At 47.9% G+C, this 19654-nt stretch overlaps 1 protein-coding gene across 2 annotated transcripts in view; it reads left to right on the top strand.

Annotated features, from left to right (window-relative positions):
- The window catches only part of KIRREL1 (kirre like nephrin family adhesion molecule 1), an 82172-nt gene extending 72882 nt beyond the window's left edge, over positions 1–9290 (top strand). Inside the window, exons 9-15 of one of the 2 annotated variants that reach the window (XM_015595478.2) lie at positions 114–240; positions 317–417; positions 1889–2087; positions 3341–3448; positions 3619–3758; positions 4320–4397; positions 4639–9290. In XM_015595478.2, coding sequence (XP_015450964.2) covers positions 114–240; positions 317–417; positions 1889–2087; positions 3341–3448; positions 3619–3758; positions 4320–4397; positions 4639–5115 — 1230 coding nt within the window. In that variant the 3' untranslated portion in view covers positions 5116–9290. Of the gene's footprint in view, positions 1–65; positions 241–316; positions 418–1888; positions 2088–3340; positions 3449–3618; positions 3759–4319; positions 4398–4638 lie in introns of both variants that reach the window. The other variant, XM_025052321.1, reaches the window with a different exon arrangement.
- Positions 9291–19654: the final 10364 nt, after the last annotated feature.

Here is a 19654-nt window from a genome sequence, read left to right as displayed (position 1 = left end):
CAGAATTCACTGGCCCTTCCTGCTTTCTTTCCAATGCCTCTCATGTGGGGCCCACATGGACCTAGGGGCCCAGGCCTCCTGGCTCCCCACCCGAGGCTGCTCTCTCTGCCCAGGTCCTGAGCAACAGCAACCAGCTGCTATTGAAGTCGGTGACCCAGGCAGATGCCGGCACCTACACCTGCCGGGCCATCGTGCCTCGGATCGGAGTGGCTGAGCGGGAGGTGCCACTTTATGTGAACGGTGAGTGGCTTGAGAGGGGCTGGAGAGACAGGCACTGTAGGTTCCAGCTGACCCTGACTGCCTCTTCTGCTTGCAGGGCCCCCCATTATCTCCAGCGAGGCGGTACAATACGCTGTTAGGGGTGATGGTGGCAAGGTGGAGTGTTTCATCGGGAGCACGCCGCCCCCAGACCGCATTGTGAGTGCTGAGATTGGCATAGTGATGTGAGGACAGCAGGCTACTTGCTTCTCTGCTCCAGCTCAGCCTCCTCCCACTTTCTCTGTCTATGCTTCTACTTGTCTCTACTTCTAGTCCTCCGACTTTCTGTTCCTCTGTCCCTTTCCCTGCTCAAATGGCATCTCCTCTCTTACGTGTTGTTTGACCCTGAGCAGATTTCTTAGTGTTTTGAACCTCAGTATCCTCATCATAAGACGGGCGCATGATCCTGCCCTCACAGGGTCTCCCTGAAGAGTAACTAGCAGCAGGTGCAGAAAGCCTGCGGAGCCCCTCACTGGGCGCGTTGGCAGTTCTCCTGGGCTACCACTCTTGCTCTGTCTTCTCCCTCATCTCCTTCCCTTTCCTCCTGATCTTTCCCTTGTTCCCTCCTCTTCCCTGTTCCTCTCGGCCCTGCCCCATCATCTTTCCTTCCCACCCTGTCCCACGTGTCACTCTCCTTCTCCTGCCCCAACTGGCTCCCTCACATGCCCCCCTCCCTCCACTCTCCTCTCCCCCACACCATGAGCCATTAATTCCTTCCATGACCATTGACTGTCAAATCCCTCATCACATTTAATGACCATTTGGCTAACTCCAGGGCTGCCCAGGGACACTTTATTACCACTGCCGCCCAGGCAGAGGGCAGCTTGGCTCCTGGGAGCTTTGCTTGCATCCTGGAAAGGAGCCATTTCTCAGCCACTACCCACCCCTCAAACTCTACTCAGAGGGAGGGGACACAAGGAGGGACTGCCCCCTGGAGGTCAGGGTTAAAAGAGCCTGGGACACCCCTCTTTGGTGATAACTCCTCCTCATTATCAGAGTCTGTGGTTGGGTCTCCAGAACCAGCTGGGCAGGCTCGTGTGAGGCTGGCTCTGGGCTGGCTAAAGGTAAGGTTGAAAATTGATCTATGTGGAAGAAACCTTGAAAGTTGTCTAGCTTGATCCTCTCACTTTACAGATGAGGAAACTGAGGCCCAGAGAGAGCAAAGGAGGCCACACAGGGACTCAGGGAGCACCAGGCCTGGAGCACAGTGTTCTTGATTCCCCTACCCAGGATTTTTTCTACAACATCAAGGGTTCCCAATAGTCAGTTCCTTGGATCAGCTGCACCCACATCAAATTGGGATCATTATAAAAATAGGGATTCCGGGACCTCTCCTTGGGAGATTCCCATTTAAGAGAGAGGGCCCATGAATCAGCATTTTAAAGAATGTCCCTAGACTTATTTGAATGTTCCTGGCATATGTCTCAGTCATGTTTGGGAGCCAGGGCTTCTCCTAGACTGGAGGTTCAATGCCAAGTTTGGAGGCAGAAGGTGACTTAGATTTGTTGCAGGGTGAGTGTTGGGCTGCTTAGGGGTGCATGGGGAATATGGGGTAAGGACGCCTTGAAGGTGGGTCAGGTGTTCCTGCCACCTGCCTCTTCCTTACCTGCTCCTGCCCTCCTCACCCCAGGCTTGGGCATGGAAGGAGAACTTCCTGGAGGTGGGGACCCTGGAACGCTATACAGTGGAGAGGACCAACTCGGGCAGTGGGGTGCTGTCCACGCTCACCATCAACAACGTCATGGAGGCCGACTTTCAGACCCACTACAACTGCACTGCATGGAACAGCTTCGGGCCAGGCACGGCCATCATCCAGCTGGAAGAGCGAGGTGACGGCAGTGCTTGCTGGCAGCCAGGGTATAGGGCAGCCTGGGGATTCAGCTCCCTCTTCTTCTCGAGACCTGGCCATGTTGCTCAGCTGGGGAAATCCACTCACTTTTTAAAATGTTTATTCAGCATCTGCTATATGCAAGGCCCTGTGCTAGGGGCTGCGGGGACCAATGTGAACAGTGAGAGTCCCTGCCCCCAAGGAACTTTAGTTTAGTGGAGGAGTTTACAGAGTGGCAGCAAATGACTTCAGATGGAGAAACATCAAGTGATCTGTGAAGGGGAATAACACCACCTACTTCACATGAGGATTACATGAGAGAATATTTATAAAATATCTTATATAGAAGAGATGCCCAGTAAATTTTGGTTCTCCACCTCTTCAAGAATCCTTAGTCTGATAGGAGACATGAGTTCCCTCTCCTAAGGCACTTCTAGATAATGACAAAAAAGGCATTACTTTTGACTTTTGGAAGCTTCCAAGTCTGAAGGAAAAGGTTTATTTTTTGTTTTTTATTTTGTTTTATTTTTAGAACTAGCCATTTGACATGGGAGATGGGGAAAAATAACTGGGGATCCCATCAGTTCTGTCTTAGCCGAGGGTGCCAGCAAGGGGGTGATGTGCAAGAAGAGAGTAGAGAGTAAGACGGCGCTCAGCAGGCAAGGCTTTCTGGAAGGGAAGAGCCTTACATGGACCTGATCTACCCAGGACTGCCAGGAAAAGAGAGAAAGCCGGAGGCAGGAGTCAAGGGTCCTTCTCAGCTATGGGGAGCAGGGGAAACCCAGGAGGACTGTTTGAGCCCTGGGTGGGTAGATACAGATAGAGCCATCACAATGGTGTGGGTAGAGCAGGTGATAAAAGAGGTCAGAACACACTTGGTAAATTGAAGAATTTGGAGACTACTGACCTCAAACAAGAGCCCAGCCCAGGAAGGAGAGAAGAAACCTCATCAGAAGGTGATGTGCAGGAAATGGACAGATGGACTACCAAGGCCAGGGTCAAGTTGATGCCCCAGCTGCTAGGATGTGACATGAGCACGGCCCCCAGTCTGATCAAGCTAAAGCTCAGGCCTAAACCCAAACACAATGCAGACCTTCCTCTCAAACCCACCTTGAATTAAACCAGCTCCGTACATAATCCAGGGATGCTAGTGGAGCTTGTGGCCTTATGGCCAGCCTGGTCTTGAGCCAGCACTGGGCTCAGACCTCTGGAGTGGCTCCATTCTTATCTCCTCCTTTCCTTCCTCATCTGAAGAGGTGTTACCTGTGGGCATCATTGCCGGAGCCACTATCGGCGCAGGTATCCTGCTCACCTTCTTCTTCATCACCTTGGCGTTCTTCCTCTACCGGCGCCGCAAAGGCAGTGAGTATGGGCCCAGTGGAGAACAGCCCACCCCTACTGCTTCCAGGGTTCCCAGCAGGCAGGGCCTCAGGGTCCCGGGGGGTGGCATTTGCACTTCCTAGCCCAGGTGGGTCCAGAAACAACCACTGCAGGGGCTGGCAGGAAGCGTCAAGCTGCCTTCCCTGTCCCAGGTCGCAAGGATGTGACTCTTAGGAAACTGGACATCAAGGTGGAGACGGTGAACCGCGAGCCACTCACAATGCATTCTGACCGGGAGGACGATAACGCCAGCGTCTCCACAGCGACCCGGGTCATGAAAGCCATCTACTCGGTGAGGGTCCCGCTCCTCCCCGGCCCACTCCTCTCTTCGCACTCTTGGGACTGGCCCCTTGGTCGGCTTACCTTGGTCCCAACACACACATGCACACACATTCATACTCACAAATGCTCACATGCACACTGGCAGATTTGCGTGTGCACGCACGCTCGAACACACTTCCAGGCAGGTTTCCTTCCAGCAGAGGATAGGCAGGTTGGGCCCCCTGGAGGTGTCTTTCACCCCATCCTTCTCCCATTGTGTCAGAATTGGAAACTCTAGAAGTTTTCTTATCCAACTGCCTCATTGCTGAGTCCCAGAGAAGGGCAGTGACATATCCAAGGTCACATTTTTGTATTAGTGACAAAGTTGGTGCTAGATCCCAGGTCTCTGGCCTCTTCCCACCACATCCCAGAGTCTCTGCTGGGAGAGGATACAGAACTCAAGGCTGTCTGTGACCCCAGACCCTTCCTGTTAGTAGATGGCCTCTGGGCGTGGGGATGGGGTTGCTGGGTGGCGGGAGGGGGCAAGAGCAGGACCTCTGTCTCTTAATGCCTCACTCCTGCTGCTCTGCAGTCCTTTAAGGATGATGTGGACCTGAAGCAGGACATGCGCTGTGACACCATGGACACCCGGGAGGAGTATGAGATGAAGGTGGGAAAGGGGGAAGGAGCCGAGGGAAGCATGAGGGCTGGGCGGGAGTGTACTTTCCGAGGGCCTGAGGGCAGAGGGGAGGATGGACAGGAGGTTTCCTGAAGGAGCAAAGGAGGGGAAAGGTATTGACTGGGAACATAGGGCAAAGGCAGAGGAGGAGGCCCCGAGCGCCATGGCAAGATTTGACCTGCACACACAAGAGGGTGCTTCCTCCTCCATCATCTTCTCTTGTTGCCCCCAGGACCCCACCAATGGCTACTACAACGTGCGTGCCCACGAAGACCGTCCGTCTTCCAGGGCAGTGCTTTATGCCGACTACCGTGCCCCTGGCCCTGCCCGCTTCGACGGCCGTCCTTCTTCCCGTCTCTCTCACTCCAGCGGCTATGCCCAGCTCAACACCTACAGCCGGGCCCCAGCCTCCGAGTACGGCCCTGAGCCCACAGCCCCTGGCCCTGCTGCCCCAGCTGTCACTGATACAACCAGCCAGCTGTCCTACGAGAACTATGAGAAGTTCAGTTCCCACCCCTTCCCCGGGGCAGCAGGGTACCCCACCTACCGACTGGGCTACCCCCAGGCCCCGCCCTCTGGCCTAGAGCGGACCCCATTCGAGGCATATGACCCCATTGGCAAGTACGCCACAGCCACTCGATTCTCCTACACATCCCAGCATTCGGACTATGGCCAGCGCTTCCAGCAGCGCATGCAGACTCACGTGTAGGGGTCAGAGCCTGGCTGGGGCATCTCTGCGGGGCAGAGGAGAAGCTGTTCCCTGATATTCAGGGGCATTGCTCGTTGCTCCTGTCTCCAACTAGCCTTCCTCCTACTGCCAAGGCAGGTGGGGAGCAGGTCTCCCAGAAACACCTCACCGAGGATGGTGCTCTGTGCATGTCCCAGCCTCCTGGGCCTGCCCTTTCCTCTTCTTCGGGGGTATGTGTCTCTTCTGACCTGCGCTCATGCCTGGCCCCAGCATGGGAACAGGAAAGTGAAGGTTGTGGAGAGCAGAGGGGGCACTTTTTAGCATTCCCTTTCTATCCAGGCGTCATATGGGGATAAGCAGGCTTTGGCCTAGGGGACATGAAGTGTAGGGATGGGTAGCTCTGGCACACATGGGTGGAAACAGGATGGCCTAGCTAGTCCCTCTGTCATCTGCATTCATACCTGGTGCATCTCTCCTTTCTCAGGACTGCAGAAGGGACCTGGACTTATTTTCTCTCTGTCTACAGAATAGCCCTGGCACTGAGTTCAAGGTCCACCATCATTCGGCTGAGATTAAAATGCCAGTCATCCTGGCTGCCCACTGTGAATACCTGCCTGTCAGCTGCAGAGGGATCCAGGTGTCTCCAGTAGTGCTGCCCCCTTTCCTTCTTTCCGCTTGGTAACCAGATAAATGGGGGGATGTGGTGGAGAAAGGAAAGGTCAGGAACCATGTCCTGATTCACCAGCAAGACTGCTGCATGCTACCTAGCAGTTTCCAGAACCCACACTAGGAGCAGCCCACCCAAGCCCCTTTCTCTCTCCAGTCTCCCCACTTTCTGGCTTGAACTCTTGAGCCTCCCTGGGGAGCTGTGGGGTGAGGGTAGGGGTGCTATAGTCTATTTTTCAAAGACCAAAAAACAAAACAAAACAAAAAAACAATGGAAACCTCATTTGAATAAAATAAACAAACTAGGAATTCTCCCACCAAATACAGGTCCCAGAGGTCAGGGAAGAGGGCACCTGTTCTCCATCAGATTCCTAATACCTATTACTCTTTCATTCTCCAAGCACTTTGAATCCATTTTCAAGCATTCACGTGGTGAGACCTGTCTTGCAGGTGGGTTCTCACAGGCTTAGGGAGGGGACCTGGCTCTCAGACACCCTGTCTACCCCAGAGCCCATAGCTGGTTAGAGGCCACCTTTCAGGAGGCATGGGAGATATTCTCTTTAGACAGGTTTTGGTTAAGTGTCTTTTTTTGGTGGGGGGGTGGGGGGCGGAGATCCATCATATTCCTCCCTCCACATTCAGTGCCTTGAGCTTTGGTTACCCTGCCCTGTATAGGAGGCTGTGCAGGGAGCCGGTATTGTGGGCCCCAGACACTCTGTCAAAAATTGCAGGGTTTAGGGAACGGATAGGTAAGGGGGCCTGATAAGAGGAAGGGCGAACCGGATAAAGTGGCACTGAGGGCACTGCATTCAGCGATAGCCCATGCTGCCACCTCCGCCCCCAACCCCCACACACGTGCAAGCACACATTCCACATGGCCCTTCTCAGCCACCATCCGCTGACCAAAGAACCAGCGCTCCAAAAAAGAACCCGTACCCCTGCCCGGCCTCGCCCTTCCAAGAAGCAGGGTCTGGTGTGCGCTCCTGACTCACTCAGCCCGGACTAGACAGGAGGAGCTTCCGGTACGATGCCCAGAAAGCGCATCGCCCTTTCTCGTGACCACCGTTCCTTAGTCATGTACGCTTTAATGAGTTACATGCTCATCAGCCACAGGCCATCACCACTCTTGCGGGTTGGTCTGTGGGGTGACATTCCCTGCCATCCTCCTGCTGGTAAGGATCGGCTAATGCCCAGCAAGAAAGTAACTCTAGATCTGGCCTCGCAGCTGCCTTGCGTCTCCATCCTCCGTTTTAGCAGGGGCGAGCCCCGCGGACCTACCCTTCCCGAGACCTGATCCAGGCTCCCGGCCACATTCTACCCTCGGAAGCTGACCTTTTCCTGCGTTGTCCTTTTGTGTGAGCTCAGTTGAGAAGGCCTATTCAGAATGCGGGTTCCTCTGCAGACAGAGTCATGCATATTTTTTTTATTATTACAGAATCTAGAAGCCTTTGGTAATCCAAACAGTTAAAATCTAAAGATGGTGGCTTTTGAAATAGGAATATTCACCCCACCCCCGGACCTAATTTTTATTAAGGGTTTGGCTGAACTGTCTATTTCCCCTTTTTTGTTTAAGCACTGGGCGCATTTATTGAACCATGGCGAGGAGGGTGCTGATGCTGCAGTTACCATTAGTTTTCTGAGGCCTGATACAGAGCTGCTTACTGTTCTCTGTTCCTTAACACATTAACTGGGGCCTCCTGGGTACCAAGCAAGTGCTGCGGTGCAAGGCACAGGGAGAAATCAGCCACCAAAGCCATCTCTGTACACTGCAACCGACAGTGGTTGGATCAGAATCTGTTCTATTACTATTCTTGTGCACCTGGGTCGACACGCCTTTGAAATGCCAGAGTACCCATAGTTAGTGCAGACTCCACAGGTTTAAGGGCCTAACCTGTTAGGCCAAATGGAACCACTTGTCTGGGGAGTGGAAGGTGCCCTTGAATGTAGAGCTTTGTTGTCCAAAGATGGAATCCTCCAGTATGGTGCCTCAGTACTTGATGTGGTCAGCTTGGTGGTCCTGACCACCTTTGACCATGTTGTTTTGGTCAAGGGGCTAGGAGTCAGGAGACCTGGAGCCTGATTCTGAAGTTGACATCTACTGATTGTTGGCCTAACCTCTTCATTGTCCCTGATTTTTCTACCCTGTAAAGTGAGAGAAAAGGATTGCACAAACCTGGAATTTTTCTGCTCTTTCTGTATTCATTTGGTGAGGAGAAGAGGCCTAGGCAGTTGGGAACAGTAAGCTGAGGGATGGAGTTGAAAGATTCTCTTGAAAGAAGGTTTCACCACTGGCTTCATTATCCTGTTGGAAGTATTATGAATGAATTTCTACTAGGAACCCCTTAAACAGCAACAAAAAGCATACCTTAAACAGCAACAAAAAGCTTACCCTAAACCTCAGTAAAATTGATGTGGGGTTATCCTTTGGCCATTGGGTAACTGTACTCCCCACTCAGAATTCTGAAAGTTTTGTAAGGGTTTTTATGGCCAAGGCAGGGCATGGTGACTCCACCGTGTATCCAGGTTTCCTCTGTGGGGAGAAATGGGGGTAGCCACCTGCCACCCTAGTCTTTAGGAGCATTTTCCTGGCCCAGGGACCACTTACTAAGTGAAGCCTGCAGGTGTCTTGAGCCAGAGGGCAAGGTGTGAGTACAGCTGACCCCTCTGTGAAGGAGCAGGTAGAAGCGCAGCTAGTAGAGGAGAAATGGGTCTAGTGGTTCTGACATAAATTCAGGGTCGTGAAGAGGTTCTTGTGATTCTGGGTGAGCCACTGTTTCTTTGAAGAGCACAGACCCAGGGATGTAGTTGGGAATGCATTTATTTTTGTGAAGAGGCTATAAAAATAGCATTTAAATATTTCATTTCCTATTCCCTGTCTTCCCCTACCCCACCAACCTCCCCACATCGTCCCCCCTCATCTCTCCTCTCCTGGAGGCCAGCCTCTTTCTGAAAGTCCTCACCTTTATCAGCTTAGTCCTGAATTCCACCTCTGGGCTGACGGAGAGGACAGAACGATGTGTGGCTTGGGAGATGGAGGGAAGGGCAGAATCTCATTTTCTTACGTCACTGTGAGGGAGCTCCAGGCCCTGTTCCTGGAGAAATATTTGCTGTGCGGAAGTCACAGGCCATATTGGGTGGTTCTGGTATAAGCCTACCCTTAAAAAATTATAATAACTCCATTTGCATATAACTATCACTCATTTCTACCAGTCTCCTGCCCCGACTCCTGGCTTTTTGATGGCCCTAACCAATGGCCTTGTCAAATGGTGATGGGCCATTGGCTCTTAGTTTCTGGAGATCTTCATATGCTGCCCCTGAGAATACCCCTAACTGGAGAGAGAGCAGCTAAGCTGCCAATACAATCAAATTCTCCACAGATTTGGCTGCCTCCAATATCACCAGAAAGAGGCCCAGGGATTCCCTGTGGTCACATTTCCAACCCCAACCATTCTTGGGATTACAACCTCCATTCTTGGCTTCATGAATTTTCTCCACCCAAAGCCCAATGATAAATGGATCCATGATGATAATTAAGAGAAGAGAGAAAAATATTATTTTTGTTAGGACAGACCATCGTAGATTTTTAGCAATGTGTATCTGTGTGTCCTTCACAACTTTTCCTATTCTGCCTTTTTTCATTTTCCTTTTTTTTAAATATTATGTACTATATTTTTAGTCTCAAACACACTATATATTATATATTTAATTTTTATATATATAAATATAAATGTTCTAAAAAGTACCATGTTTTGTGTTATTAATGCATGAGCAGCTTTCATTACTTAATAGCTTACCTGATTTGGGGTAAAATTGTCCAAATTTGGGGGAAAAGATAGGAGGTTTTTGGATGAGATTGCAGACACTGAATTTGTGTCACTCCAGGCCGTGGGGCAAACACATTTCATTCATCAGTTAGTGACTGGCAGAACCCTGAGGCCAGTTATGGCAGTTCAGGGACAAACAGTTCAAGGCTCTGTGCTTTTAGAATACAGCATCCAAATGTTCTGTGCGGAATCTGATTATGGGGATAGGAAAGGAGGAGACTGAATCTGGAATCCAGATCGCAAAAGAGTTGGGAGTGGGGGCAGGAGGAGGATTGCTTTCATTTCCTAAAATGCAGTGATTTGGTTAAAAAGCAGTTACCAGGTCTCAATCTTTTGAACCTGTAGTAAAACAAAATGAAGAAAATAGTGTACACATATAGAGGCCTTTCTGCTTAAAAACTCTAAATTTTCCTAATTTAGTAGAGTTTGCAAAGATTTCTCTCTTCATTTCACAGGAGTGTTTGAGGATAATTGAGAATAAATTATTTTCAGATGGTTTCAAAAGCTGTAAATTGTTAGAGAAATACAAGGGTTTATTGTTTTTCTCACCCGATTAACCGACCAAACTAAAAATGGTCCACAGTAACCTTTTTGTACATAAAGGCCATAAGACACAGACAGAGATACAGATATAAGAGCTGAAAAAACAATTTAGATTTAATGCGACCCATTTTTAAGAAGGTTAGGGGTCATAGCCCAGAGTTATCACTGAAGGAGGGGCAGGGAGCAATAAGGGCTGCAGTCTGAAGGCCTGTGTCCAGGACCGAGAGCCTGTGGGTAGCCCAAGTCAAGGCCAATCTAGATGGGAATGAGAGGCCCATGTGCAGAGTAAATCTTGAGGCTGCAGCAGGGGAGTTGAACTGGCACAGGTAAAACATAGAATGATAGTTGGGATCCAGAAGCAAACAGAATAGAGTGAAACAAAAAATACAGGAGAAGCAGCAAGTTCGTGTAAACTTGGAGACCCAGGAGAATTCTGTTAGGCCAAGTAGTGTTAGGTGGGGTGCTTCCTGTGCTGTGTCCACTAGGGATATTTTTTATTCCTCACTATATCCCCAGAGCTCAGCACAGGGCCAGCAGGCACTTTGGGACAAGTCTATGAGCTCTATAGGGGCACCACACAAGGTTCCCAGGGACCACGCCCACTCTCTTCTCTAAGTACAAGACAGGCCACAAGAGCTTGTATTCTGTATTAGGCCTTTTCTTGTGCCAGGGACCCAAGCCCCTCCCTTTTGTCACCCCTAATCTCACCCCACAATTGAGCATAAGTAATACCACAGCCCCTTTATCATCAAACTGCAGAGTTTTAAAAGCCACTCTATCTTATGAGTTAGTTTGCCTCGCAGCAAGAGTACTTGCCCCAGGCACAAACGTGCTCTTGTCTACACTTTCCCACCCAAGTGTGAAAGTTCGAAATCCCCAAGAAACATTAGTTCCAAAAGGATCTACTCATTCAACCCTACCTTTCACTTACCCAACATTTCAACACAATCAAATGGAATCGTGCCTTGTTTGGAGTATACTCTTGCAATTTTCTGCCCATGTGGTTTTTGTCCATGCTCTTTTCTCATCCTGAATGCCCATGTTCCTTTACCTTCTCATTTCCAAATTTTACTTACCCTACTCTAGGGCCATCTCTTCCAGGAAGCCTTGCCTGATTCACTATTTACTTATTGTCTCTCTCTCCTGGAAGTCCCAGGATAGGTGAGCTGTGTCTTGCTGACCTCATTTATAACTGTCTTCTTTGACTGCATCACAGTGTTTTGTGTGTGACATGTCAACACTTTCCTCTTAAAATAAGGGCACTTAAAGGCAGAGAACATGTATCATTTATTTTAGTATCTTCATCACCCAAGAAAGTGTCTGGCATATAGTTGCTCAATATGTGTTGGAGGAATGCAGAGATGGAGGAGAGGGAAAGGGAAGAGAAACAAATGCATAAATGCAAGGCATAAAGGGAATTTAACCTAAAGGGATGACATGCTTGATGAAGTGGTATAGGATGGTGATTAAAAGTATGGACTCTCAAGTCAATCTGCCAAGCTGATCCACATTACTGATACTCACTAATATTGAGTTCTTTCTTTCTGAGTCCCCTGGTTGTTGGGCAAAACCTATCTGACTAATTTTGGCCAATATACTACAAAAAGAAGTGACATGTGACTTTCAGACCAAAACATTTAATTGCTAGAGTGAGACCCTCCAGCTCTTTGCCATTGTGACAGGAGCTCATTTATTCCAGATGGCGCAGCTTCATAATAGTGCAGTCCCTCTCTGCCTGGGTCCCTGAGTGACTGCAAAGCAGAGCCCTTCTGCCAACCCATGATGAACATGTAGTTTGAAGAAGAAATGAATCTTTGTTTTGTTAAAATATTGAAAATTTGGAGTTGTTTTTTACAGCAATGTAGTGTACCCTATCCTGATTAACACAGAGCCTCACCATTTGCTCCTAAGTGACCTTGGGGAAGTTACTTTACCTGTCTGCATCTCACTTTTCTCCTCTGTGAAATGGACTAATAATAGATTCTAGCCCATATAAAATGCTTAGCAGAGTTCCTAGCACTCAGTACATATTAGCTTTTGTTGGCCTGGAGAAAGATGGGCAGTAGGCATCTGCCTCCTTCCCCTTTGTCTCTTCCCTTAGAGACATCTTGAAAGATGTCACCAAATGCCCAGGGGTTATGTAAAGGACATGAAATCTCGAATGAGAAGATTTAAGTTAAAATCCCAGCAGTGCCACATGGAACTTGGTGATTCAGGGCAGCTCAGCACACCTTTCTGAGCTACCTTTTCTCATCTGTAAATGTTATGAGCACTCCAGGAAATGAGATATATAAGCGTCCTTTGTAAATTGCTAGTTAAATTCTCTTCAAATGTGAGTTGACTACTTTGATCTATTAACACTCTGTACCACACCACCCCCACCCCATCCCCACTCTCTCCAGTATCCCTCTCAACACAACTCCGTTGCCACAAACATAGCCCCCACCCCTACACACACCCTTTATATATACTGACAGCTTTAGCAGTGACTCGATATTAGGAGAATTTACCCAACAGAACCCATCTTGCCAGCCCCCTGGGTTCTAAAACCAAAAGACCAGCTCTTTGCAAAGCAGGACCCTGGGGGAGGAGAAAGATCACTTCATCCACACTCACTTTCTCATTTCCTTTATTTATTGTAATTAGCTACACAGAGGCAACCACCCAGGGAGAGCGGAGCCATCAACTCCCAGAATTGAACTGAGGAGCTTTTTCTTTTTTCCTTTCCACATAATAGTGCTCTCTTGGTGGTCACTATGCAAACACATCCTGCATTCATTTGCAAACTGGAGAATATTTTATATTTTGAGGCTCAGATTAATATTTCACCTCCCCCAAAGAGACACTGGTTGGAACATTTTTTTCAAACAATATCATGTCAATACTCCTGGTCTCTGTGTCTCTCTAGCCCACCCATATACTGTAGCCTGAGGGATGACCAAACTGTGTCTTCTCAGAGCCCTCACTAAAATAGATGCTTCATTGTGTGTGGATAATACACTCTTGAAAACTGAAGACATTTCTGGGGCCATCTGGTCCAGCTATGGACCCAACATAGGAGCCCCTCTTCGGCCTCAGAGACAAATGAGCTCTGCATCAAGATCATCAGGGGACCAGAAAGTAGGGTGGCTTTTTATGGAGTCTGGACTTTGGACCTTGAATGTTTGGGCTTCCCTCCACCTTCTCCAGGCACCAGCTCTGTGCCTTTAGGAAAATCATTTGAACTCCCTGGACCTTGGTTTCCTCATTAATAAAAATCATTCCTTCATTCATGCAAAAAATATTTATTGACATTTACCAAGTGTCTGGTACTATTCCAAACCCTGAGGAGACAGCAGGAAACAACATAAAGTCCCTGTTCTCATGGCACTTACACTACAGAGGTGGGAAGAGAATAAAGAAATGAATGTGTGTCAGGTAGTGGTAAGTGCTATGGAGTGACACAGGGCAGGGTAAGGTAGATGGCAAGAGATGGAAGGAGGAGGAGGCGTGCTATTTTAGTTGGCTGGTCAGAGAAAGCCTCTAAGATAAGAGGACAGGGAAGCTTGGAGAAAGAATATGCTAGACAGAGGGAACAGCAACAGCAAAAACCCTGAGGCAGAAATGAGTTTAGGGAGTTGAGGACCAGCAAGGAATCTGGCTGGTGAGACTAGTGAGAGGTGGTAAATCCTGTTAGAGCAGTGGGTGGAACAGGTCCTGTGAGGGCTTGTAGGCCATTAAAAGAACGTTGGAAATTATTCTGGAATGGGAAAATGTAGTAAATCAAGCCATACAAAATTGCTATTTTTGTAGGTCAGAAATGGTTGGACATCAGCAATTTTACATGGTTCAACCTAATAGATGTTAATACGTAGTATTGTTAATTTATTATTACGACTTCTAAAAACAGACTTCTTGTTATTTTGGCAGGATTAATTGAAAGACATTTCTTCCTTCTATTGATCATGAATCTGTCTCCTTGCAATTTTCACCCAATGGCTATAATTCTGCCTTCTGGGTAATGCTGTCCCCAAGCAGCCTTTTTGATATTGAAAGATAGTTGGCATGTTATGTCTTTTCCCAGAGGCCTCTTTTCTGAGTGAAATATTTCTGATTCTTCAAACCATTTCTTTTAGGATATGGTTTCCTGACTCAGCCTCATCTTGCTCACTCTGCCTTCTGAGTGAGTTTTGAACAACTGGTAAGACGTGGCAGTGTTTCTCACTGCCCCTCACTAATCTGAGGGAGAGTTCCCCACCTCAACCCGCTAAGGTTCACTGTGCTCCTTCACCTCTTAACTTTCATTAAATATAGACAGGATCTTTCCCAGAGGGAGTGGTGGCCACTTACCCTCCCAATGGCCCTGAGAGCCATCACCTCCACTGCAATGGGACACGGTGTCAGATTTTCAGACATAAATCTCTGGGATATGGAATAGCGGAGTTCCCAGGTCCAGCAGCTTGGCTATAGCCATACCTGACACCACGACCTAGGTCCTAAGCGTGTCTCAACACTTGGAGTGCTCTGTGTGATGGGCCCTCTTAGAATCTTTTAATAGCATGGCTGGCATTATAGTGACCCAGACCTGACTCTCGGGATTTAGATCTGTTTTGCGCTCTGTTTTGACAATCAAGAGCAATGGGTTTTAATCTAAACTCCATTTATTAGCTATGTGATCCTGGATGAGTTACAGAAACTACCTGTCTCAGTTTTCTTATCCATGAAATGGAGATAATGATACTACATCATTAGTTAGACTTTAACTAAAATAACACAACCAAAGCAATCCTTTTAAAATGTAAATCACATCACATTACTCCTTTGCATTAGATCTTATGGTTTCCTAATCCATTTAAAATAAATCTACTCTTTTCATTTCCTGTAGTCCCTACCATACCTGGCCTCTGCCTACCTTCTCTCCATCCTTTGTCACTTAACACTCTAGTTTCACTGACCTTGCTCTCTGTGACAGTCTATCAAGGAAGAAGGTGCTAGACCTTTTACTTCAATGAAACCACTTGAAGTTTGGGAATGCTTAGGATAGGGAAGAAGCTAACATTTACTAAGCAAATGAAGTGCCAGGCTTATTCATAAATGTGATTACATGAAATATTCAGAAGAATGGGCCTCTGAAGCTAAACCTTAAAAGGAATTCCCCTATCCTTCACCCAACACCCAGTGGGCCAACTCAGAGAAAAGCTCAGCAAATGAACCCAAGAAACTTCTGGCCTCAGAGCCCCAGGGCTTCATCTCTCTCTTAATAACCTAATGGGTTATGAACAGTCTGTTCACTTATTAAAACAATTTTTTTAATGCCTGGCCCTTTAGTCCTGGCGGCATGCCACAAAAAGAAGCTGGAGTCCCAGATCCCCCCCTTTGAAAGGGCAGCCCCTCAACAAGGTAAGAAAAGACAGGCTTCATGGCTTAAGAATTGCCCCCCCCCACATTTTTACAGGGGTCACAGACCCCCAGTGCTGGGCCCAGGTTCCTCTGGGAGTTAAAATCTCTACTGGGGTAAAAGAACCTCAAGGCCAGTGTAGAAACCCTGGACATCTGATAAGCTGAGAAGAGCCTGGTATTGAGTTCAGGCCCATGGACTAACTGTGCTTGTGTGTTTCAGGATTCTGAGATCTGTCAGTAATGCTGAAGCTCCCAGAGGGCACGAAAGCACCTTCATGTTGTTTATCTGTCAAAAACCAGAGAATTCCTATGACCAGAATGGCATTTTAAATGGCAGGGTATTGGACCGTTTCTGAGTCTCCTTCTAAGCACTAACATTAGGGATCCAGATTCTGATGTGTTTTAGGGATGCCAGTCTGGTGGCAAGTAAGCAAGCTAGATTTTCAGGAGAGTACACTTTCAAATGTTCTGCACCCATTTTCCATGCAGAATGCATGGCTTCTGTAGCCATAATGTCCATGGCAAATCAATGGCAAGAACAAGGCTCTAGGTTTTTGACCCTAAGGCTGTCCCACTGCAGCTTGTTTCCTTCACCTGGCAATGACTCAGTACAACATCTCTGACTCCTTCTGGGACCCCATAATCATAGAAAACAAGACTTGACTTACTCTTATTTAAAGACTCACCCAAGAGTCACCTCCTCAGGAGAGGTCTCCACCTACCATTCCCTCTTCGTCATCTCACAGCACCCACTTTTTGCCCCCTCTCCATGTGCCAGTGCAACTTAGCAAGGTATTGACAGTTTAAACAGGAATTGTGGTACTAGCTATAAAAGAAATACTTCCTTCTCTCCACAATATGGGGTCCTCCCTCCAGCTAATACCCAATCTCTCTTCTTCCATTCACAGCCAAGTTTCTAAAAAGCCATTTTCTCTGCTCCCCACTTGTACCACTCCCCGACCTGAACACACTACATTCTAACTTCTGCTCCTGCCAAACTGCAAATTCAATGGTCACTTTTCAGTTATTTTCTTCTGCTTCAGGATCATTTTTTTAAACAAAGGTTAAATCATGACTTTCATACAAATATAAAATGAATATGTGTCAAAATGGTGTTTAATCCATTAATTAATGAGAGATGCAGTACAATGTTTAAACTGGTTCAAAGGAAAATTCAAAATACCATACTTATATAGGTCAAGCAGGAATTCTGAGATGAATTTACAAATAGATGTAAAACTGGTTTGTCCACAAGGCACTGAGCAATTGCACTCCATCATAAACAACTAATTTGCATTTCTACGAACAAGAATCATTTACATTATCAGTTTTCTACAACTTTCAGGATTGTAAAATAGCTGATAAACAATGAAAGGCAGGGATAACCTTAATGGGTAAGTTAGATGGGACATCTGATGACCTTTTTTTTTTCTTTTGTCTCTTTTAAAGTCTTTCCTGACACTTCCTTGACTTTTCTGCAACATTTGTTACTAATAACCGTTCTTGAATCTCCTCCTTTTGTCCACCCTCACTTCCAACTTCTCTGACTGCTCAGTCTCAGCAGAAGTGGGCTCTTCCTCTATCTGTTCCTTAAATGTAGCTATTCTCTAGGGTTTTGTCCTGGACCATCTTCTCCATCTACCCACACTTTGGAGGGTAAGCTCATCTACTGCTTTGTCTCTAAGCCACCAAGGTTATGTTGAAGACTCTTAAACCTGTATCTCCAGCACAGTTCCCTTCTGAGCTGCAGATTACATTTATTTATCTTCCCCCAGCACTTCAAATACAACATGCTCTATCTATAAAACCTATCTTTTCTTCCTTGGATGGTGTCACCTTTCACCCAGATGCTTAATCTAAAACCTTGGGAGCCAGGCTTGTCTCCTTTGCCTTCCTCACACCTCATATCCAATCAGTTACCAAGACCCGCTGGTTGAGCCTCTTGCTCACACTAGAGCCTGGCTGCTCTTCTCCATTTCCCTTATGCCTGCCTTGGTTCAGGCTTTCTTCACTTCTTGTCTGAATTAATATGAGAGCCTTCTATCTAATTTTTCTGTCTCCAACCCAACCCCTCTAATCCATATTGACTTTGTTGCTGAAATAATTCTTCTAAAATGCAAATCTGATGTGATACTCTCATCCCTGAAATCACTTCATGGCTCCTTGTCAAGGTCAGGACAAAATTAGGCCTATTAACGAGTTGGTTGAGGGCCTCCATAAACCAACCCCTTTCTCCAGCCTCTTCAGATGTGGGCCATGCCATTTCTTGCCTCCTTGGAATGGGTTGTTTTCTCCTTGAAACTCTTGTCCATTCCCCTTTATCCTTTCCTAGCTGGTTCCTTGTCACCTACACCAGGCTTTGCCTCCTCCCTGGAGATTTTCTCACCTCCTGCCTCTGTCTGGATTACTGGCTCCTCCTAGGTGCTCTTTCCATTTGCCCCCATTCCTGCACCCAGAGTCACAAACAAATTTGTGACTGTTGGCTTATCTCAGGAAAAGCCTTGGCTCCTTCTTTTTTCTATGCATTGGTTATAGTGTTTTGTCATTGTTCATTTTTTCATGGCTTCCTCATGAAATGCAGACTCTGTAGGAAAGGACTGGGTTCAACATAGATCCCTTCCCCCTCCCCGCCCCCCCCAATGTTCTCTTCCTACATAGTTCCTGAGGATGGTTGATCTCCCCTGAAGAGTTTTCACCTAATATATAGCACCTATCTATAGCCCCTCGCCCCTATGGAGAATCTCAGGTAGGAAAGAACAGGAGTGCGGAAAGCCAGTAGAGAGTATAGGGGAGGAACCTGAGATGGATTGGTGGTCCCGACTGCTGGTTTCATCTTTTAAACGCATTCCTTCGGTCAATACTGGGCACCGTGCAAAGTCTCGGGTTTGAGGAAGTAAATTATGATTTCTGTCCTTCAGGAATGTGTAATCCAACATCTATACTCAAATAAATGTATCGTGATGTAATCCCTAAATACTAGAACACTGAACACAGTGTTGCTGCCAGAGCAGGAGAAAGCTGTTACTTGTAACTGTTGGGGATTTACAGTGGGGAGACTGTAACCAGTGAGCAGGGACCAGAAGAATGAGGAAGGGCCTGCTTTTCACCGGTAAGAAAGGCAATCCAAGTAGAGGCAGCTGACCCGGCCAAGGCACCGAGCGCTTGGGTTGGTTTTCCTAGGATAAGCCATAAGCCAACAGTCACAAACTTGTCCATGGACTGGGTGCAGGGATGGGCATAGGGAGACAACCTGCTGTTTAAAGGGTTGTCAAGATTCCCCTGGACCTGCCCCGCACACCCTGGGCAGAGGCTCCTGGAGCAGTGGGGGTGGTGGGGTGGGGGTGGGGAGTGGAGCGGGCAGCTGGCACTGTGGACTGGTGGCCACCTAGCTGCCTCTGCCTGGGACTGCCCTGGCTCCTCCTCGCTGCTCTCCATGCCTACCTAGTTTATTATGCACGAGGCAGGCAATTTGCCTTTCGCCCTAGGGACCCATCTCGGAGACAAGAAGATAGTTTGTTCTCTGTAATGGCTTCGGTGAGAGTTTGGCGGGCTGGGGCGAGAGCACAGAACGTTCACAGGGTCTGGAGGGTAGGCAATGCGACTGCCCAGAGTCCAAGGGGACGTCTGGTGGAGGCTGACTCTTCGGTTTCTCTACTCTTTTTTTCTGCTGCCGTCTTTGCTTCTTAAGCGTTTTTATTTGCTTTTCCCATTCTCCCAGTCTTTCTGCTTCATGTTCTTTTAGTCTTAGTGTTTCCCATCCTCTCCGTCCCCCGGGGAAGGAGGCAGGAGGGACATGGCAGATTAAAAGTTACCTCTGCCAGCATGGAATCCACCCTCATGGAGACACTTGGCTCAGTCCCTTTCCTTTCTAGGTCACCTGTCTCTCATTTTTCCTCCTGCCCCTTTATTTTCAGTTCCTGACCTTTATCCCTGTGCCCACAGGAAGACACCCCCAGCAACTCTCCCATCATCTCCAGGTGATGAAAATTTCAGACCCATTTCAAGAATGAGCATCTATCTCTCCCTGGGTCTTCCCATTGCCTACTCCTTGACGAGAGGGATTCCCTCCTGAAACCCAAAGGCTCCCAGGTGTGTGTGTGTGTGTGTGTGTGTGTGTGTGTGTGTGTGTGTGTGTCAGAAAGAGAGAG

Source organism: Pteropus alecto, unplaced genomic scaffold (assembly GCF_000325575.1).
Source record: "Pteropus alecto unplaced genomic scaffold, ASM32557v1 scaffold106, whole genome shotgun sequence".
NCBI classification, from domain to species: Eukaryota; Metazoa; Chordata; class Mammalia; order Chiroptera; family Pteropodidae; genus Pteropus; species Pteropus alecto.
This window is presented reverse-complemented; position numbering and strand designations above follow the sequence as displayed.